Source organism: Callithrix jacchus, chromosome 6, assembly GCF_049354715.1.
Source record: "Callithrix jacchus isolate 240 chromosome 6, calJac240_pri, whole genome shotgun sequence".
Lineage (NCBI taxonomy): Eukaryota > Metazoa > Chordata > Mammalia > Primates > Cebidae > Callithrix > Callithrix jacchus.
Genome location: NC_133507.1, coordinates 27,127,848 through 27,148,901, shown reverse-complemented (window position 1 = coordinate 27,148,901; position 21,054 = coordinate 27,127,848). Strand labels below are relative to the sequence as shown.

The window sequence follows — 21,054 nt, the reverse complement described above, 5'->3', positions numbered from 1 at the left end:
CTTGTCTTTGCTGAATTCCAGAAATGGCTTCAGACATACCTGGATCGGTTTCGTTGCCCGTTGCCCCCATGGCAGCCACCGGACAGGTGAGGATGGCGGGGGCCATGCCTGCCCGTGGAGGAAAGCGGCGTTCCGGGTAAGCGACCTCGGCATTTCCGGGAATTGGCTTAATAAATGTTGAGCAATGCTCTTGACCTGTTAGGAAAATATTGTTTCTCCCCCTCCTGTAGAATAAAAGCTCAGCAGTATGCATCCTGTTTAGCTTTTGCAAAATTCCTAAATATGCACATAATTTGCTTCTAAGTGTTCTGGGCCTCAGCACACAGCTGGGGACTTCTGTTTGCTTGTACTGGTGGCGAGAATGTGCTCTGTGATCCTGCTGGGCCTGGCTCAGGCCATCTGAAGGGAGGGGCTCACCCGTTATCCTGCCTGAGCGTCCAAGGCAGATTTGGCAGCACTGCTGAGCTGAGCTGCAGCCCCTCTGGGCTGCAAAGGTTCCACCCTGATGGAACCTTCCCTCCTCCACAGATGGTGTGCAGGAATTCCTTTCAAAAGAATTGGTTAAAGCTCAGCCCCTGAAGACCAGACAGTTGGCACTGCATGCTGCTCTGCTAGTGAAGGTGGTAATCATACTAAGTGCTACTGTTCTAAGTGTACTTGTTTTGATAGGGCCACAAATATCACCACTCTTGAGCAGATGGAACCAAAACTGCACCTATTCATGATGCATAATATTTGTGGCTGTACCAAGACCTAAAAAACCAACCAGCCAACTAGATGGTTATCTAACCAACCAGAATCCTGCAGGAAAAACACAAGGGTCATTTCAGTCTCCATATACCACCTAGCCCCTTTCCCCTATTGACTCTATTTGATTTTTGATGATAAACAAGGTTTCTAAAACCTTTGTTTTGATAAACCTACTATTTGATAAACAAGGTTATTCATGAAGGTGAATCAATTTGTACTTTTAAAGCAATTTCTGCTAACGCATGGCTTCTTGGGAATGCAGCTGTCCAGTTACAGCAGAACCCACTTCTCACAGCCTAAGGCCTGGGGATGGGCCCATTTTTAGAAGTCCGGTATGATTCTTAAAGGGAGCGGAGGTGGAGGCAGTAGGAAGCATGAGGGCCTGGGATGGCGTGTGGCTGGGATGCCAAAGCATATTCAGCCTTGTCATTTGAGGTTGTACAAACACCGTATTGTGTGTCATGTAGTCTCTAAAGGAGGGCTTGAGATTTTTATGATTAGGGAGAGGGTTAAAAAGCCCAGCAACCGAGTTCAGTGGTTATGCCAGCTTTCCCTGTGTTCAGCACGCTCACTTGCACGCGCTGGGTGCTGATGCAGCCAGTTCTCCATCTGCAGCTGCCACCGTCTTTACAGCGGGACCAGCAGAGCTCTAATGAGCAGTGTTGGTGCCTGGGGCAAAGCTCCTTAGATCAACTCTGTAATAAATGATGTGCCTTGCCTCTGGGGCTTCCTGCGAACACAGCCATTCCATTTCAACCAGCCATTCCCGCTCACTAGGTGCTAAGCTCAGCAGTTGCTAAAAGCAGACGAGAGGTGTCAACATATCAACTTCATTGATTTTTGACGATGCTGGGACTTTTAAAATTATTTTAAATGTCTGTACCCACCCTAACTTGCATTTCCTGAGGACAGAGCCCCATGGCTTGTCCAAGTCCTTTTCCGGAAGAAGCTAGCACAGGACTCTGTGATGAGGGAGGCGGGCTGAGCCAGGGTCAACCCAGGCAGATGCTCAGGCCCAGCCTAGTACTTACAAAACCAGGAACTGTCTCTGTGCTGGGAAGTCACCTCTGCGCTGCTGCCAGGAGTCTCCTCTTCCCCTCCTACAGGATGTGGGCTGTAGTGAGTTGGGGCTATTTCCCTCCCTGGCCTCCATGTTTCTGACCCAGCCTGGTGTCCAGACACAGATTTGTGGTTGCTCCCTGAGCTTATGATTAGACTGGAGACCCAGTCCTTTACTTATTTTATTTTATTTTTAGAGACAGGGTCTCACTCTGTTGCCCAGGCTGGTTTGAACTCCTGGTCTTAAGCAATCCTCGTGCCTTGGCCTCCCCAAGTGTTGGGATTACAGGCATGAGCCACTGCATCCAGCTTCAGTCCCATTTCTGAAGAAGCCCTCCACCACTGTGCTTCCCTTCCTGGGTCTCACACACACACAGCATCGCATTGGAGGCAGATGTGGATCCTGAGCAGGCGGAGACTTAACCCAGCATTGAGTTCCACTTAAGGCCAAGGGAATGAAACATCAAGAAAAGAAATGAGAGGAAGGAGGATGAGCAGCAGTTGCCAACAGACCATCGGGGCGAGGGCGTGACCTGTGGAAGGCAAATCAGTGACCTTGACCTCTCCAGGGTGCTTGTCCTCCACCATCCTCCCTCTTGGGGTCCTTGTCCCTGTTCCTTTTCCCTGCCGGACGGAGGGAGCAAACAAACTGGTTTCACTTGCCGAGCCTGTGGCTCAGGGATGTATTCTGTGTCTAAGCAAAGAAACCCCCGTTTCTACAGGGCCGTTTCCATAGTAATTCTTGCATCTGACGTTTTTACATGTTTTGCTGAAATTCTGTGATTGAGGCCACTGCTGTTCTAGAAGCTCGTGATAACAACTCCTTCATCCACAGCCTAAACACTTAGCTAAGTACAAAGGAGACCCTGACGGAAATCACTCACACCCATGGAAATGCAGGTGACCCCACGGCAGAGCCCCTGCGCCTGCGCCATGGCACGCATTTCCCACTGCCCTCCTTACTGATGGCCTGGTGTTCTTCCACCTCCCGCTTCCCTCTGAGGATGTGGGACATGGTGGAGAGACTCAGAGAGAGAGGGGAAAGAAGAGAGAAGGGGAATGGGTGTGGCGGAAGGGGGCATTGGCATTGGCAAGGACCTTCCCCTGCCCCTATTCCTTGCCTGGGTCCTTCCACTCTGACTTGATTCTTCTGGTGGAGGGAAGTGTCCCAAATTTCCAGGATAGCCCCCCTTCCCATTCTAGTGTTTCAAAACCAAGCAGAACCAATGTCTCTCAGTTGGGATCCTCCAGGCCTTTTCCGTGGCCCAGCGCTGTGGCTCTTCATGGTTTAACTTCCCACTTGCCCAGCAGCCTTCATCGGTAAGCGTCTTGGCAAGTTGCCTGCTCTCCCAGCAGTTGGGACTCATGGTGAAGGTTCCGAAGTCCCAGATTCTTTTTATGTTTTTTTTTTAAACAGTCTCACTCCGTCACCCAGGCTGGAGTGCAGTGGCGAGATCTCAGCTCACTGCCACCTCCGCCTCCCGGGTTCAAGCAGTTCTCTGCCTCAGCCTCCCGAGTGGCTGGGATTACAGGCAGCCACCATCACGCCCAGCAAATATTTGTATTTTGAGTAGAGCCGGGCTTTCACTCTCTTGGCCAGGCTGGTCTTGAATTCCTGACCTCGTGATGCACCCGTCTCGGCCTCCCAAAATGCTGGAGTTACAGGCGTGAGCCACCACTCTGGACCCCCAGATTCTTTCAAAAGTGATTCCACATACGTGGGAGACATGAGCTGAAGTGTCATCTGGAATGCCAGTTTGTAGTAACCTCCCTGTTCTCAGTGACAGGGTGGTGAGGGGTGGGGGGCTTCCTTGGGGCAAATTCAGTCAGGAGGAAGTGGCAGTGACTAGTTAGGGTTTGTGCCGTCCCAAAGCTAGCCTTGAATGGGGACGGAGGGTAGAGAGTGAAGGCAGGGATGTGACAGTCCCTTTTTACTTGGAGTACGATGCTGGGCTTCTAAAAAAGCATCATTGAAGAAAAACAATTTTCAAGTTACTTACAGCCCATAGACCAGCACCTCCCTCTAAGGTAACCCTGGAAACCGCTGGAATGTGGTCAAATTACAGGCGTATTTCCGTAAACAGCTGTTTCTCTTGGTGAGCTCTATATGTTCTAGCGTTGCTGCAGTCTGGGTGGTCAGTCCAGACCTCTGATGGAGGAGCATTTTCCGGCAGCCCTTGACACTTCACTTGTTGCGGAAGCTTCGGGTTGGGCCAGGGTCACTCCTTTGCTGTCACTGTGGGACCAGCCCGCTTGTCTCACTAGGGCATAAGTGACTTCTTTTTAGTGGCTCGTGTTTGATGAAGCGTTATTATTATTACACATCCCGTTAGGGAGCTTCGCATCACTCACTCCTAACTAATTGCAAGTTCAGAAATGCCTATCATGGCTCTTTCTTGAGGCAGGTATTCAGGCTCATTGACAGAAAATCACAGTAAAATGCGTTTTCAGCCCATTTTTTGAAGACTCTTCGGCCATCCGTTCACTGTGCTGAATTAGTTAAAGGGAATACAATAGGATTTAAAAGTCATATTTTGATTACTCTCCTTTAATATCCAGATGCTGCTGTATAATTGAGACACATAAAAGGTATAAAACAAAGGATGATTTACTTAGACTTATAGCAAGAAATAGGCGTAGCTGATGGTAGTCCTATTTACAGTAGAGAATCTGAGATGGCGATAGGGGTCCCGAGCAACAGCATCTTCGAAGGTGTGGCTCTGAAAGGCCCTTTGTGTCCTCCAGGGTTGCATCGTTTCCCATGTTGCAGATGAGCCCAGTGAGACTGTTTTCAGGTGGCTTGAGTCATCCTGAGCACTTGAACAATCATTTGTATCCTGATTTATCTCCTGGTTCACCCCAACTTTCTAGTGCTGATGGCTGCACACATGCACAGGTGCGAGGCACAGGATCTTGGTCCCTAATATTCCGGGACAAATGTTGGTTCCCAGGTTCCCTGAGGACTTCAGAAGACGCTGGGTCGGGAGCAAGGCTATCCCTTTCTCATCCCTTCTGCTTGATTGAGCCACAGCTAACCTGGCCAACGGGGGATTGTATACCATGGGGCTCACTTCCTCATCTGTCTGCTCTCGCAAAGGGCTGGGTAAAGAACAGCAGAACTATCTTTGTGAAAACGAGGGTGACCAACAATCGTGGTCTCTTCTGCTTTTAGCACTGAAGTCCTGGATCCCGGGTATCTCCTCTCCTATCCTGACAAAATCAGGATGGTTGATTACCCTAAACACCCCTAAGATCACGCAGGCTGAGGACAGAGGGCTGGCTCAGAAATTGTATTTTGCGGGCACACTGACGATCACACTCATACCAACTTGAGCTAAAAGGAATTTTAAAGATAACTGTATGTCTCACACCCACTTGTGGTTTTGTTAAATGCTTGCTTGTGTTCTTTGGAATGTTGAAACTGCTATTTTTTTTCTTAGCACTGAAATGTTTTTGACAGCACGCATGGAGTGTTAAATAACCTGCCTGTGGACAGCAAACTCGCTCTTCCCCATCGTGAACACTAGGTGGCAGTGTGGTTCTGTGGCTCTGCAGAACCCGGGGTGGATTTGGTTACAGCGTTTTTGCTGGTTACCCTCCCTGTGTAATTTTCCGGGAAAGGTGGGGTGATGGTTCAGTTATGATGCAGCATATTGATGGCTTTGATTTATTTAGAAAGTCTTGCATTCAACTCCCACTTGTCCACAGCATCGGCAACTCTAAAGCTGCTGTGCTGCCTGGTTTTCCAAACTACCTTGCAGAGGTGTGTGTCTGTCTCTTAGAGGTGTCTGCATGGCCCTTTAACTGTACTTTTTCTTTCTTTTGCTTTTCTTCCCCAGCTCCTCTTCTCTTTGTTCATAGGTATTTCTGTTGTCATCCTGTCCTCTTTTCCAATTATGTGACTCCTTCTGTTCCTATACTCTTAGCATAGCCCTTGTGTCTGAGAACCAGACATTCCAAATTAGCAGGGATTCTATCAGGTCATTCCAAACAAAATAAGGCCCAGATCAGAAATTTGGCTATGCTGCACATAAAACAAAAGCAGAAGGTACTAATTTTAAGAAGAAAATACTTTTCTGCTTTATATGATTCCAGTCCCTAGGTCCCTCAAGTTTCCCCAAAGCCCCTAGAGACTGTGATTTGTCTTGTTCAGGGCTTCTCGGGTGTGCCTGTGCAAAGATGGCTTGCCCTGTGTAACCTGGCCGTTTCCTGGTAACCTGGGTGTCCTGTGCCTTCTCCAAGTCACTCATTTAGCCACTGAAGCCCTGTCCTTAGAGTCTGGGGGTGGGGGGGTCACCCTTTCTGGGAGGCCAGCAGCTCTAGAATCTGTAGCAGTGGTCATTTAATACACACTCCATTCTGATACTGAGCTGTTCAGACAAGGAATTTCTTCGTCCAGTCTGCCAGGCAGGCTGGCCTCCCTTCTGCTTGGATTTCATGGGAGCTGTGCCTCATCCAGTCCACCAGGATTACAGAGAACAAGACGGGGAATGCAGGGGCTCTGAGACATTGTCTCCAAGGAGCTCCACTCACCCTGGATGTCCAGGAGAGCTCAGACATCTGTGTCATTTTTCCTTTTGTTCCTCAAGGACTGTGGGTATACTTGACACCAATGAAATATGCCCTCTGCCCTAACATGTTCAGGAAGCATGTGAATTACCATTAGAGAGGCATGATTTTTTGAGAAGAGTTTGAGATATTAGTTTAGTAAGTATCTTTCAAGACTTTTTGTTTTATGTTGACACTGAGAGATCCAGTAAAGGGTGACTCTGAATAATTACTTGGCCAGTTTCCACCAGCACAACCGATTTGAGTAACTTGGGCCCCAAACAGCCATTTCCCCCCCAACAACCATGTTTGCTCCTGGATTTAATAGGGCAATGGCCTTAAATGTCCTTTTCACTTTGACTCATCAAGAACAGCCACATTTTCAAGCAGCACAACCAGCAGTATGTTCTCTTTTCCTTGTGATCCCTTCACCCTGAAAACTTGTTTTCACAATCCCCTGAGCCTTTTTAGGCTGTTAATATACTGTACGATAAATGAAGAAACAAGTTTCAATATGGAATAGATGATGTGGAGGGGAGCAGGTATTTCCAAAGATGGCGAGAGACAAGGAAATACACCTTTCCATCATAGCCAGAGCAATCCATTGGCTGCTAAGAGTTCTAAGAAGGGAAGGCATATGGAGTTCTGGAGGAGACAGGTTGATACTTGAATATTCCCAGCCATAGAATTAATGGTGCTTATCCTCAAGACCTTTCATTTTGCCTCTTCCTGTCTTGAACCTGTGTGATGATCGTGTAGAGATATTGCTTGTTCCACTGCCAAAGTTTGGGACCAATCGATAGCAGGCCTCGTGAATAAAGCTCCTCTTGTTCCAGCAGCTCCTGTTACCAGTTAAAATGTTCTCCTGATAATCAGTACTCACTTGCAATCTTGACTTTTCAGAATGGACTTCGACGATGAAGATGGTGAAGGTCCCAGTAAATTTTCAAGGTAAGTTTATTTTATTTTCCTTAGACTTAAAGAAGCCAAGACCAGGCACGGTGGCTCACACGTGTAATCCTAGCACTTTGGGAGGTCAAGGCGGGCAGGCCACCTGAGGTTGGGAGTTTGAGACCAGCCTGATCAACATGGACAAACCCCCTCTCTACTAAAAGTACAGAATTAGCTGGGCATGGTGGTACATGCCTGTAGTCCCAGCTACTTGGGAGGCTGAGGCAGAAGAATCGCTTGAACCTGGGAGGCAGAGGTTACGGTGAGCTGAGATCGCCCTGTTGCACTCCAGCCTGGGCAACAAGAGCAAAACTCAGTCTCAAAAAAAAAGAAGAAGAAGAAGCCAATAGCCAACAATCACCTTAGTGAAAGATACAAGAATGTAACATCTTTTGTCATTGAAAAAGCCATTGCCTGCAGTGTGACCATCTTCCTGCTCCCTCACTCTGTGACAGTATTTGGCCCAGTGGCAGCTGGCTATTAGTGACCCTACCACATCCTAGCATAGAAGATCAACAGGTAAGTAACAAGTCATTAACTCTGTTTGCTTTAGAAGCAATAAATGTCAGTTTTAAGGTTCCTTTCTAAAAGACAGGGCTTTAAGAAAAGTATTTTATTAAGTATTTTTTAAAAGCCTGATGTCTTTTAAAAAGGAATCCATTAAAATTGATGTTCATTGCTTATAAAGCAAACAGAGGAATTCATTCTTGCTGAAAAGCCCTAGAGTTCAAGTTGAGAAAAAACTGTCAAGATTAAGTCTTTGATTGCTACCATGGAAATAAGAAGAGAGATGAGAAACCAGGGCAGCTGTATTTTGGATGCAGGATGGAAAACTGGGTTTTCCTAAGAACTGTATTGCCCACTGGCCATGTGACAGCATCTTTAGCTGGGTCCACGGGGCCATCCTGAGTGCAGACCACCTCATGGAAAGTTTGCTGGATCACAAGTGCCCACGGGGTTACATACGTGACATCCATGAAGGATAAGGCAGGCCCAGCCCCAGACTATCTTTTTTTGTTTGATTAAGATATGGTAGGAAGTTTGGCAGTGTTGACAGGAAGGCACAAATCATTCCATCATTCTTATTCTTAGCAAAATTCACATCTGTACCCACTTACATAAGGAAGGGCCTGCCTTGACATTCCTCCCCACCAGCCAAGCCTCCAGGCCTTCCCAATTCTCCAGGCCTTCTCAATTCTTGGTTACTGATGAACTGGAAAACGTGCTGTTGGTGACAATTGCGTTCCCCCTGTATCCATGGTCCACAGTTTGGGCTGATAGCCTCAGTTGTTTTTGAATGAATCCCTTTCATATTGAGTCCTGGGCCCCCTGAGCTATCCTCATTTTCTCCCCTCACGGTGGTCATTTTTGGTGATGGTTCCTTTTATAAACCGCATTGCGACTGTGAGTTCAGCACGCTTTCCCACCAGTCCAAGAGGGACATGTGTCTCGTGACTGCCCGGGGATTCCCAGAGTCTCTGCGTCCATCATAAACGCTCATCCTGCCTTACTTTCCTCACCAAGATCCTTTCCTTCCATCTTCCAGCTTCTGCTTTGAGTTAAACAGTAGAGAGGAGATGGAGAACATTTTGGTCACCAATGACCTTGGAGTTTCTAATCAAAACAAGACATGAGTTTCAATAACAGAAACATGGATGTGTTCCCTCGGTGCAGACGGAACTGCAGCTTGGACATCCACCCGTTTCTTGGGATACATTTTAATAGCAGGGTGTGCTTTCCTGCCCAAATGGAAACAAGGGCACATATCTCCCTGCCCCAGTTTGCTCTCCCTGTACACAGCCTCCCTTTATGAAGAAACAATGACTTTGATTTCTTGGTGTCAAAATTGCCCTGGAGATAATATTTCACAGCGTGCTAACCTCAGGAAATGATGATTCCTGGTGCCTCAGAACATAGAGAGGAAGAGAGATGAAGAGTGGCATTTGTTTGACATTGGAGATCAGTGTCAGTGATGAAATAACAGTGCGGGGGTACAAAGGGCTCGTTGTATTAGGCCAAGTCATTCAGAAACAGAAACTCTCCACTCTGGGGAACTATCTCATGAGCCTGTCTGTGAGTCTGTTTTTATACAGTCAAGGTTCAAACCCAGGCTTCTGTGAACCATTTCGTTCCCCCTGTGACAAATAAGAAGATAAGGTGTGTTTCCGGCATGTGCTTTACTAAGAGGGATCAGTTTATAACACCACCGAGGCCACTTGGTTCTCACAATAGGCTCAGCTGCTGGGCCTGCAGTGAAAGGGCCTGTGGCTGCATCTGAGCTGCTCAGCACTGCGGGGATGACTGAGTCCACGAGTCCACCCTCATCCCCGCACTGTGTGGTGGCTGTGGCTGCTGTCCAGGGGAGGGGTGGAGCATCTGCTTCCAATTGGCATGGCACACCCTGTTTGCTTTTCCTCTTCTTACAATCAGGCGAGAGAAGCCCCCTTTGTGTGAGGGCCTGGAAGAGGCAGAGGCTGCCTCGTGAGCCAGTAGTTTGTTGACTTGGAATCTAGGCAGGGTCCTCTGTCATGGTTTCTGTCCCTTGATGTGTGTGTGCAATCGGCTTTTCCAGCTTTTCCCAAGGGGCTTCCCAATTCACATGTCCTGCCTATCATGAGTTTTTTGATTTGGGAAGTCTGGTCATAGTCACAAAGGACCTAAATTACAGCCAGTTTGGTGTGGTTCCTACTTTAGCACAGCCAGGCCTATCACAGCAGGCCTCAGATGCCACAAAGTAGTAGATGTGAAACTGCCACTCTGCCACGTGACCTCAGGCATGGACACACAAGCACTCACATGCGCATGCCCACACGTGCACATGCATTCCAGGAGCCTGTCTTCCAGTGCCAGAAATGCTCTTAGGCCTGCTTCACTGCATCCCAAGGCCTCAGCTCTTTCTCACACATGGGATTCATACTGCCCTGGGAGCTGTGATATGCAGAACATGGCTCTGCCTGCATTCGAAGTTTCCTTCCCCTCACACGAAGTCGCAGGGACCTGGAGGACAGAAGCCAGACTACAGTGGGCTGAGGACTGATTGGGAGATGAGGACTTGAAGATGCATGGGAACAATTCTTTGAGCAGTTTGAATGTAAATAAAAAAGCAAGGGGCTCTGGGAGGGGTACTTATTAAGGATGGGAAGATCGTGAGTGCATTCATGTAAGGAGGGAAAGAATGGGGATAGCCAGAGATTTGGAAGGCCCAGGAGTGAGGCTGGGGAGAGATGGGTCCAGAGGACGAGGAAGAGCCCCCAGCCCACCGAAGGGCGTACTCATGCTCTGAGGCATAAGGGAGGAGCTGCCAGCGAGGCCAAGTGTGTCAGAAGTGGAGGGGTTAATTCTCATAGCTTTTGTTGTCTTGATTAGATAGAAAATGGGGCAGTGTGCCTTGGGTGGGAAGAGGTTTGCTCATGTGTGTGAGACTGAAGTTTGGGGTGGCCCTGGGTTGAATTCACAGGAAGGAGAGTAACCGAAGACAGACACAAGAACAGAAAACCAAACACTGCATGTTGTCACTCATACGAGGGTGTTGAACATCGAGAACATTGTTCAACAATGTTGAACATCACACATTGGGGCCTGTTGGGGGCTGGGGGGCTAGGGAAGGGATAGCAGCAGGTGGGGCAACTGGGGAGGGCTAACATTAGGAGAAATACCTAATGTAGGTGACGAGGGGATGGAGGCAGCAAACCACCATTGCATGTGTATACCTGTGTAACAGTCCTGGGCGATCTGCACATGTTCCGCAGGACTTAAAGTATAATAATAAAAAAACCCTTTAGACCCCATTTGAGATTGCAGACCACAAGTGTGAGGTGGCATCACTGTGTAAGTGCGGTTTCCCTCCAGTGGTACCCAGGTGGGTGGATACAGGCAATGCAGGCTTTCCACGGACTCAGGGTGCCACGGAAGGATAGGAGTCGAGGCAGTTAAGATGTCGATGAGAGAGTGTCTGGAGAGGCCAAGCTGTGGGTCCAGAGGCAGAGGGAGTGAAGGGAGGCCGGGAGTCTGGAGGAGTGACAAGTATGGAGGAGGCCGGGGACGGGAAGTAGCAATGTGGTCAAAGAATAGTTTGAGTTTTGTGGGAGCTTGAGAGGGCTGGAAAAGTAGGAAGTTGTGGTCAAACAGTGAGAAGTCGCCACCATGGGAGAGGCTGGCTGAGGTCCATTGGAGGAGGCGGAGGTCCTGGGAGCAGAGGCATGGGGAGATGGATGGGTGGGTGTACGTCACCCCCTGCAGAGGCTGATGGGGGACTGGGGACGGGCTCACTGTGAGGGTGGGCAGTGGTGATGATGAGGACCAGCCTAGGAGGTAGCAGAGATGGGGGCACAAGCTTCAGAGGAGGAGACTTTCTGCCAAGGAGGGGAAAAGCAGTGAAGCTGCAGAGCCAGCCTTTCTTCCCCAGCTCAGCCGAGAAAGGAGCCTGCACTGAGAGCGCTTGACTTGACCTCACTCTTAGAATCCCAGTTATCGAGTCACTGATCTTAACAGCAGGTGGTGGTAAGCTCTCCGTCTTTGGAAAAATGCTGATTACACTCCAGAAAGTGTTTATCCAAAGATGATCCTCCTGGACAGCTGGTAGTGGTGCTGCACCCTCCTATAGCCAGGTCAGCACCAGCCCCCCCACCCGCCCCCGTCCCTGAGCCTGCGTGGATGGGCCTGGTCTACCGGGAGGCACACACCAGTCCTGCCCAGCATGTCCTGCAACCTTACACTCAAGCAGAGACCAAAAACCTTGCCATCACTCTGAGTGCTGCAGGGGCATCTTACCACTTTAACGTCCCCTTAGATTGATATGTTTGCTAGGGAGTCCCAGGATTCCTTCTTGTACCTGCAGCTGGGGTCAGCTGCTGCCAGTACATGGAGACATCTTAAATATTGTTTCATAAGGGGCACCGCTGACATCCCAGAGCTGTCATCAGCAGAGTCAAAGTTACAAACCGTGTGTGAATGGATGCGTAATGTTTCATTAAAACAAAAGAGGGGAAACATACCTAATGTAAATGTCTTCTTTATGTTACATTTACAACTTGGGGACAACCAAGTATGCACCCCCAAACTTTAATTCTTGTCACTGTGTATTATCAACCTGATTTTGCTCCCTTCAGACTCATTCTGTACCCTTTCTCAAAAGACCCAGGAGACCTTCCAAGGAGTTCTCATATCTGTTACTGTGGATTCACCTTTAGTGCTTGGAGCCTTCTAAGAGTTTGGACTCAAAATCCCCTATCGATGGGCTTCTTGGCCTCTCTTTAGTCTTTTTAGAAATGGCAGCAAGTGACCCCATTGGCTGTTCTTTGGCGAGAGTGTAGCACCCAATCGCACCAGTCCAAAATTGCTTATATTTTGTAGAATTAGCCAGTAAACCTCTAAGTTATCTAAAACAAAGATATTGGTGGTAGGAAGGCTTCTGCAGAACTGAGCTCTTGTTTCTCATAACTCCCATTTTGGTACTGCCCTTTTGCTTTTGTGTGGTATTTAAGCTTGTAGGCATTTCCCTCCCTGACTTCATACATTGTGGTGATTTTGTTTGTTTGTTTTGAGACAGAGTGTGACTCTGTCGCCCAGGCTGGAGTGCAGTGACGGGATCTTGGCTCACTGCAACCTCTGCCTCCCGAATTCAAGCAGTTCTTTTGCCTCAGCCTTCTGAGTAGCTGGAATTACAGGCATGTGCCATCATGCCTAGCTAGTGTTTTTTTGTATTTTTAGTAGAGACAGGGTTTCACCATGTTGGCCAGGCTGGTCTTGAACTCCTGACCCCAGGTGATTCGCCCACCTTAGTCTCCCAAAGTGCTGGGATCGCAGGCGTGAGCCACTGTGTCCTGCCAATGGTGATGTTTTAGTTTGAATCATTCCTGCTTTGTGTGTAGATATCATAACCCAAACTCTGTTATAAGGAAAATATGCAAGGCAGTCCTGTCCTGCAGAGGCCTTTTCTGGCAGAAAGAAAAGAAGATTATGGGTTTCCAGAATTCTTAGTCTGAGCATCTTAGCCAGAGGGCAGGTTACTCTGTTTCCACATGAGAAGACGCCTAAAGTATTTCCGAGGCAGAGAGGTTGACCAGCCAGCAGCTAGGAGTGCCCCTCTTTTATCTGACCTGAGTTACCAGTGACTGTGTGTGGACACTGGCAGGGCACGCAAGGTCCCAGTAAAGCGGGAAGATCCAGCCAAGCCTTTTGGATGTTGCAGAGCAAACCCCAAGATGAGCCCTTCCAAACTTCCCATGCCTCCTCCTGCCTCTACAGCCTCAGGTCGTATGAACCAGACACGTGTTGCAGAATAGCTGGGTAGAACTTGGTACAGTGTGGTTTATGAGCAAAGTCTATGTTACTTCAGGGTTAGGGCTAGCACACACTGGAACGAAAGATTTTGTAGGAGGGGGTGACTTTCTAACACCATGCTGATATAGATGGGTGATTCCCCCCCTTTTTTTTGAGACGGAGTTTTGCTCTTGTTGCCCAAGTTGGAGTGCAATGGTGCGATCTCAGCTCACTGCAATCTCCTCCTGAGGAGCTGGGATTACAGGTGTGCGCCACTATGCCTGGCTACATTTTTGTATTTTCAGTAGAGACCACAGGTGATCCACCTGCCTTGCCCTCCCAAAGGGCTGGGATGACAAGTGTGAACCACTATCCCATGTCTTCATACAAGACATTTGGCTCTCATGTGATGGACTTGCGCCCTCGTGCCTTTCTTAGCATGTTTAGCTATGCTGCCCCCATCAGTTTTGCTGCTGGAGAGAGTAACCTTGATTTGAAATAATAGTGCCCGAATAACACTAGAGTGTTTTGGAGAGAGAGAATGAAATCAATTCTGGGATCATGAGTAGTCCTGAGCTGTGTGTCTTTGGAAGCTTCCAGGCATATTCTTCCCCCATAAAGCCTTAAATACCTTTGCTCCCCCGTCTCTCTAGGCATTCTAGCTCTGAACCGAGGGCCAGTTAGTGCTCTGCTGGGGAGAGGTGGTGAGAGAGGCAGCAGGCGTCCCGCAGGCCTGTCCCAGTCCTTGTAAGTCCTGTGACCCTTGGGGTCTCAGCTTCCCCCTCTGTAAGAAAGGAGATATTTCCTGACCGAGTGGTTGCAAGGACTGATTGCAGTAAGTTCTGAGAGAGTGCTTGGGAAGCTGTAAGTTGCTATAGAAACATGCAAGATGTGTGTCTCACTGGGAACAGGGATTGTCATAGGTGCCAGGCCTGGTCCCCGCTTGGGAGGATCTGGGCGTCACAGACTCCTGCCTCTGTTTCGGGTGAGTCTTACATTCAGCCTGGACACACAGGTATCTTGTAGTTGTCTGGCAGAAATCCAGGCCTTGGATGGGCTTCTGGGGAGCAGGGTGCCTGCCTCCTTCCCATGGAGAGAGCAACTCTCTGCCCTTCCTGGAGCAGCCTCAGAAGCTGGGGAAACTGCCCACTGAATATGCCTCAGTGGGACCCCTCTGCGGGCATCTGACCAGCCTCCATGGGGCTTCTGGAAATGGCTTTCCACTGGCTTTCATGGCTCTTACAATGCCCTGCAGTGCTGCCCGGAAGGGGCTGGCCGTGAAGGATATTCCTGGCAAGATACAGTCTTCCTTCCCGGGTGTCAGAGGAGGGGCAGGGCCAGCCTGTGCCTAATACTGCACCAGAGGCTGCTGACAGCTGAGGACTCGCATGGAGACCCCCACTCTTGGTCTGATGACTCCCCCAAGTTACCTCTGAAGGCCACGTGGTGTGATCCTGTGCAAAGGGTCTCTTCCCACAGTTCTGACTCCACCCTGGCTGCTCAGCTCTCACAGAGAAGTTCCTGGCAGGGGGAGAAGGAGATAGGTGCTCCCTTTGCTCGAGAAGTGCTGAAGCCCTTTACTGGAATTGCAGGCAGAAAGCCTCGTTTGTTCAGTAACTTGGGCCACGCACAGTTCGGTGAATTGTCCAAGGGCAGAGGTTATCACCGTGTGTTGGGTGAATTCTGAAAAGGAAAAAGCTCCTGGTGACCGGTCTTCCAGGTCTGACGCAATTGGGGGAAATGAGCAAAAATTCTGCCCTGAGTGACGCCTGTCTCCAAGTTTAGTGGCTGTCAGCCTGGCAGCTGCTTGGCGATGCTTATCCAGGTTGGGGAGAAGCTTATGTCTGTCTTCAGCAAGCCTGTTGCAGGGCCCACTGCGGACTGGAGAGAGGTGTGGTGTGACGCCTCCACGGAAGCTGAGGTGTCATGGAAATGTGGTCCCGGCACCCTCTAAGGCAGGACTGCCCTGCAGACATTCCTCGTGTGATCCATGTCGCTCTGAAGCTGGCAGCGAGGTGTAGTGACCAGTTGTGTTGTTCCAAGTGCTGACTTCTCAGACTGGGACCCTGGCTGTGTAGGTGGCCTGCCTAGAGCTAGACTTGGTCGTGTCTCATAGTATCCTGGTCAGCCCACCTGCTGCCTTGAGGTGCCCACATCTGCTCACCCTGACATGAGCAAAGAGAGGCTGCAGAATCACCTAGGTTTACATGGTGGCTCCTCTCAGCCAGGCCTGCACAGGGGCTTTCAGTGTCCCAGGTCCTAGGGTTCCTGGGTATTTCCCTGGGACTTTTCACAGGAAGCTGTCCCCATCACACACTGTCAGCAACCTCTTCGGACCTTTCATTGTACAAGGGAGCAACACAGGGATTGCGTCAGCACCTGCTCATTCTCCGATGCTCCGGCTGGGCCGTGAGCTCTCTGTCCTATCCAGCGTCTGTCTCCAGTACCCAGCGCAGTAACTCCCAGACTCCAGAGTGTGCCCGGGTATACATGTCTGCAGTGGTCAGGGAGCTCCCAGTGTGGGGCTGTCTCATTCAGTCTGTTTGCTCCGGGGGTCTAAATTTCCCTTCCCATAGGAGACAGGAGACTCAGCTGCTGTCAGCCATTTAAGGATGCCGTTAACTGAGATCTTATAAAATTCATCTTTCACATACTTTAATTAAGGTGGGTGTCTCATAGCATCCATTAGGAGCATTAGGAGTATTCCATTAGGAGCAGAGTTGGAAAAGACACAAGTCAGTGTGCAGTTAGTTGAACCTCTTCTTTCTGTGCCTTGATTTCCACAGTTGTGCTCCTGGAGCCAAGCTCTGGGTTCTCTTAGCCCAGTAGAGGTGTCTTTGAAGCCTACAGCTCTGCCTGTGTCCCCAGCTGTCATTGCTGTGGAGCCCTGGTCCTGTTCCCGTGTACATAGGAGCTAATTTCTTTATTGATGCTACTCAGCCCCCAGCAAGCATGTGGGGCACACCCACGTCACAGACACCAGCTTCACAGGCTCACTCCTGCTTCCAGGCAGACCCCCAATCGTCCCCTCACTCTGGGGAGGAGATGGCCTTGCCTCAGCAAACATGGTCTTGGAGATATGTCTTTCTGTGCTCACAAGATGGCATTTTTACCCCCTGCCTTGACGAAGGCTTCAAAATTAAACTGTACATACACACATGTATGCCACTTACTTATCAAATGTTGTTGCTAAGGAGTTGGCAGCTGTCAGTCATTTTGACGTTCTGCTGCTAGCTCAGTGTTATTTCATAAAATATAAAGTGCCTGGAGCATTTTCTGGACTAGGCAATGAATACAATCAGTTTTTAAGCAGTTGCCCTGAGGCTGTATTCTCAGTACAGGTTATCTCACGGATTAGGTTCCCGGAGCACTGTGGTGAAACTGCTTTAGATCTCTGTTTAAGACTCTCAGGAAGATTTTTTCACCCAAAGAATATTTATAAAGCAAGATGGTCTGCGCCGCTATGGGACAAGCTGTCTGGATAATAGCATCAGGAGCAAGCCTGCCTCAGTCCTGCTTTGAAGCAGTGACTGCAGTGACCAGCTGAGGGGTTTGGAAGCTCGAAGGAGGGCTTTAAGGGAAGGCCCTGGTTTGCATTTTGAGAAACATCAGTCTGGCCGCAACATGAGGACTGAACTGGAGGGTGAGACTGGAGAAAAATGCTGGGAAAAAGTGGTTGGTGACAAGGGGAAAAGTGGTGACAGCAGGCAGCTGGCATGGGGTGGCAAAGGTGGGAGAGAACCAGAAAACAGCTGCAAGAGCTTTGACACAGATGAGGGAAGGGAGCAATTCCACGTGTGCTGAATCGAAGATAAGTAGGAATGACCATTGTCTGGTGGTACTGAGGGGTGGAGACCAGCTGACAGGTGTCTGGAATAGAGGAGGGGGAAGTGAGTGGCACCTGATGAGGGAGATCCCGGGTCAGGCTGAGGAGTTGGAATGCAGACTCTAGGTGGTATGATTGCATGGGAGGAAAGCCAACTCTCCAGGGTGTCTGGCGGGCACATGCAGGGCGGTGGCGTGCAGCCCTGGGCCTAACTCATGTGTGTACTGCCCATCAGTGGCCAGGGTGCCTGCCCAGCATCTTATGATGTTGGCAGCCCCAGCCAGCTCTCTCTGTGTTCCGTCAAGCCCATCGGGCATTGATGAAGTGTAGGCTGGCGAGGCAGGGGCTTACCCTCCTCCAAGAGCTCTTCTAGGCCTTTCCTCCTCCTCCTTAGTTGTCTCATGACAAGCTCCTGGCTGAGGAGTCAAATGCAGGGGACGTTGGTGAAGAACTAGTTCAGGGTGGGCTGCCACTACTGATTTACCAGCTTCGGAGTTGTGGAGAGAAGGAAAAGGAGTTCCTGTGCCTCCTCCAAGGAAGGTTACCTGTATGCACCGAAGAGCTCAGCCATCTCTAACCAAATCCCCCCTTTTCATCGCTTGCTTTGTTTAGGATTGCCCCACCCCAACCCATCCTTCTCTGGTGACCTCTATCTACCCCCCAGTCAACAAGCCCTGCCTGATGGCGCAGGAGCCGTTTCTCCTGGAGGGTGTATGCCCTTCCCTACCAGGAGAGGCTGTGCTCTGTGGACCAAGGGCTTTGCCCTGGGGCTGCTGTTTTCACCAGTCCAGTGCGTTGGCTGCAGGGTTATTCTCTGTGGGTGGGAGGAGAGCATCAGGCCTCAGGAATCTCCCTGCTGGTCTCAGGCTTCATCTCCTCCTCCCAGGCCCTGAACCTCCCCCTCAAAGCCAGACACAGAGGCAGACAGTGCCGTGGCTCTTACCCACCTGGCAGGCATGACAGCTTTCCCTTTGCCGTCCAGCGGGGTTTCCCAGCTCGTCCCCTCTCCTCCAGGGCCCATCTCTACCCTTCCATCTTAGCCAGCCTCCCTACCACCCTCAAATGCTTCTTCCCAATTCCAGGCTTTTATTTGATCCTGCGGATCCCCTCCCCAAAGCAGACCTCCTCTACTTGCTGACAGGTTAGGCCCAGCTCTCTCCCAGTTCCCCCTCCCCACCCCTTCCAGCACCCTCAGCCCCAGGACCACCTGCTCCTCTCTGCTGTTGTTCTCTCTTGTTTTTGCTTTCCACCTGCCTTTCGAGGCATTTGATCATACTCGACTTTCATTTCCACTATGCAAGGTGTATGTTTTATCTCCATAGTTAACCCCCCATTGCTTGAGGACAGAGTTGGGCTTTCCTTGTTTTCTCTACCACTGCTCCCCTCATGGGGTCTGGAAGGTGCACGGTGGATGGCTCAGGTCACTCTGCAGTGACCTCTGCTGCAGTCTCGCTTCCCCTCGGTCTGTGTGTTCAGAGGCCCTCAGCACGTGCCACTTGCTGTCATCAGGGCTGACTGGCACGTCTGCTCCCCCGGCTGGGAGCATGGGCTGTGAAGCTAATTAATACATGCAGTGTTTGGAGGCAGTCCTCCCTGAGTTGTTCTTTTCTTGCCGTTAGTGCCGCTCTCATTCTTTGAGCACCAGTGAAACCCCAAATCCTGCAGCCGACATGGGATGTATTTTTAGATAATTCTTTTATCCCAAGTAACAGGTTTGTCTTTGAGTTGTTGAACTGGGTTGGCTGTGACTCCTTCAAGCCTAAAGGTAAAAAGCCTGGGATGGAAACAGTCTACCCTCCCTTCTGCTAGTTTTTTATCGTAACAGTGCATTTGTATTTTCAATTGGCTATTTGTTGTTTCATAAGCCAGGGGGGTACCTGTTCTGTTACTGTGCCACATACAGTATGCTGGGCGTAGGACAAAGGCTCATTCAGAACTTTAAAGTAAATCTGTAGCATTATTGGTCTACTTAGTGACACAAAGAGTGGCAAGGCTGTATAGAGCTTCTTACTACGAGATGTAATATGTAAATATTATGTGCGATATATTTATTACACACTTATTTTTACATAACACATATTTATATGGAATAAATGTGAAGATACAACATGTAAACCACATATTCAAGCACATAGTAACCACACTGTGTGTGTGTATGTGTGTGCACATGTGTGTGTCCATGTACAGATTAATGTGTGCACAAGCTGGAGTGCAGTGGTGCAATCTCAGCTCACTGCAACCTCCATCTCCCGGGTTCAAGCAATTCTCGTGCCTCAACCTCCCAAGTAGCTGGGGTTACAGCTACCATGCCCAGCTAATTTTTGTGTTTTTAGTAGCGATGGGGTTTTACCATGTTGGTCAGGCTGATCTCGAACTCCTGACTTTAAGTGATCTGCACACCTCGACTCCCAAAGTGCTGAGAATACAGATGTGAGCCACTGTGCCCGGCCCTCGTGTCTCATTTTTTTTATGCTTAAAGAAATGTCTCAGGTACATGGGAGTAATTAGAAGATTTTGAAATGTATTTAGAGATCGAGACTATAGACATCTGTGCTCCCAACATGTAGATGTAAGAGCTTGCTGAAGCATCAGAAGGGCGGCTTTGCCCAGTATGCATTCAGAGTACTCAGCTCGTAGGTGTTGGCCCCTAGTTCCTGATTATTTGGGGTTAATGATTTTATCACGTTAGACGGTAATCCCTAATCTGATACTTCTCTTCTTTCCCCTCTCCTGATCTCGTGCTTTCTGGAAAGAGAGAATCATAGTGAGATCGAAAGGCGCAGACGGAACAAGATGACTCAGTACATCACGGAGCTCTCCGACATGGTCCCCACGTGCAGCGCGCTTGCCCGGAAGCCAGACAAGCTCACCATCCTCCGCATGGCTGTCTCGCACATGAAGTCCATGAGGGGTACAGGAAACAAGTCCACCGACGGCGCGTACAAGCCTTCCTTCCTCACGGAGCAGGTACCCAGGTCATCCCGTCACCACTGGAAGGGGGGAATCCCAGGTACCCTGGTTATCCCATCACCACTGGAAGTGGGGGAATCCCAGTATCCCCAAGATGAAATAACCTACATGGGGAACCAGGGCTCAAGGTTGAGGAAGGAATGAAGCCAAGATGTTTTGTTTCCATTTCTCTCCAAGCAGCTGTCTTCAGAAGAGGGTTTTTCTGATCTTTGGGTTTTCTGCTTTTATGTTTCCCAATACCTTAAAGAGTTGTCACTCAAAAAAATATACTGAGCATCTGAACATCGTGCTCAGCACATGATGCAGGAAGAAGTTAGTAAAAACGCTGTGTGCTGGAATCGTGCTGATATAATAAGCCAATGAAAGTGATGGTATATGACAGAAGCACCGCGTCACCGATCATTAGAGAAGTGCAAATCAGAGCCACCATGAGATGCCATCTCACTCCAGTCAGGATGGCTACGACTAAAAAGTCAAAAAAATAACAGATGCTAGTGAAATTGCAGAGAAAAGGGAATGCTTACGCACCTGCTGGTGGGAGTGTAAACTAGCTGAACCATTGTGGAAAGCAGTGTGGAGATTCCTCAAAGAGCTAAACACAGAAATTCCATTCGACCCAGCAATCCCATTACTGCATTTATTCCCAGGGGAATTCAAATCATTCTACATAAGACACATGCAGGCATATG

General features: G+C 49.4%; 1 protein-coding gene across 14 annotated transcripts in view; it reads left to right on the top strand.

Moving 5' to 3' along the window:
- Window positions 1-21,054, top strand: part of ARNT2 (aryl hydrocarbon receptor nuclear translocator 2) — a 186,681-nt gene that overhangs the window by 42,040 nt on the left and 123,587 nt on the right. For all 14 annotated transcript variants that reach the window (XM_017973327.4, XM_078326913.1, XM_008998512.5 and 11 more), the window contains exons 2-4: window positions 22-136; window positions 7,261-7,308; window positions 20,149-20,362. In XM_017973327.4, the coding sequence (XP_017828816.2) occupies window positions 22-136; window positions 7,261-7,308; window positions 20,149-20,362 (377 nt within the window). The remainder of the gene's footprint in view (window positions 1-21; window positions 137-7,260; window positions 7,309-20,148; window positions 20,363-21,054) is intronic.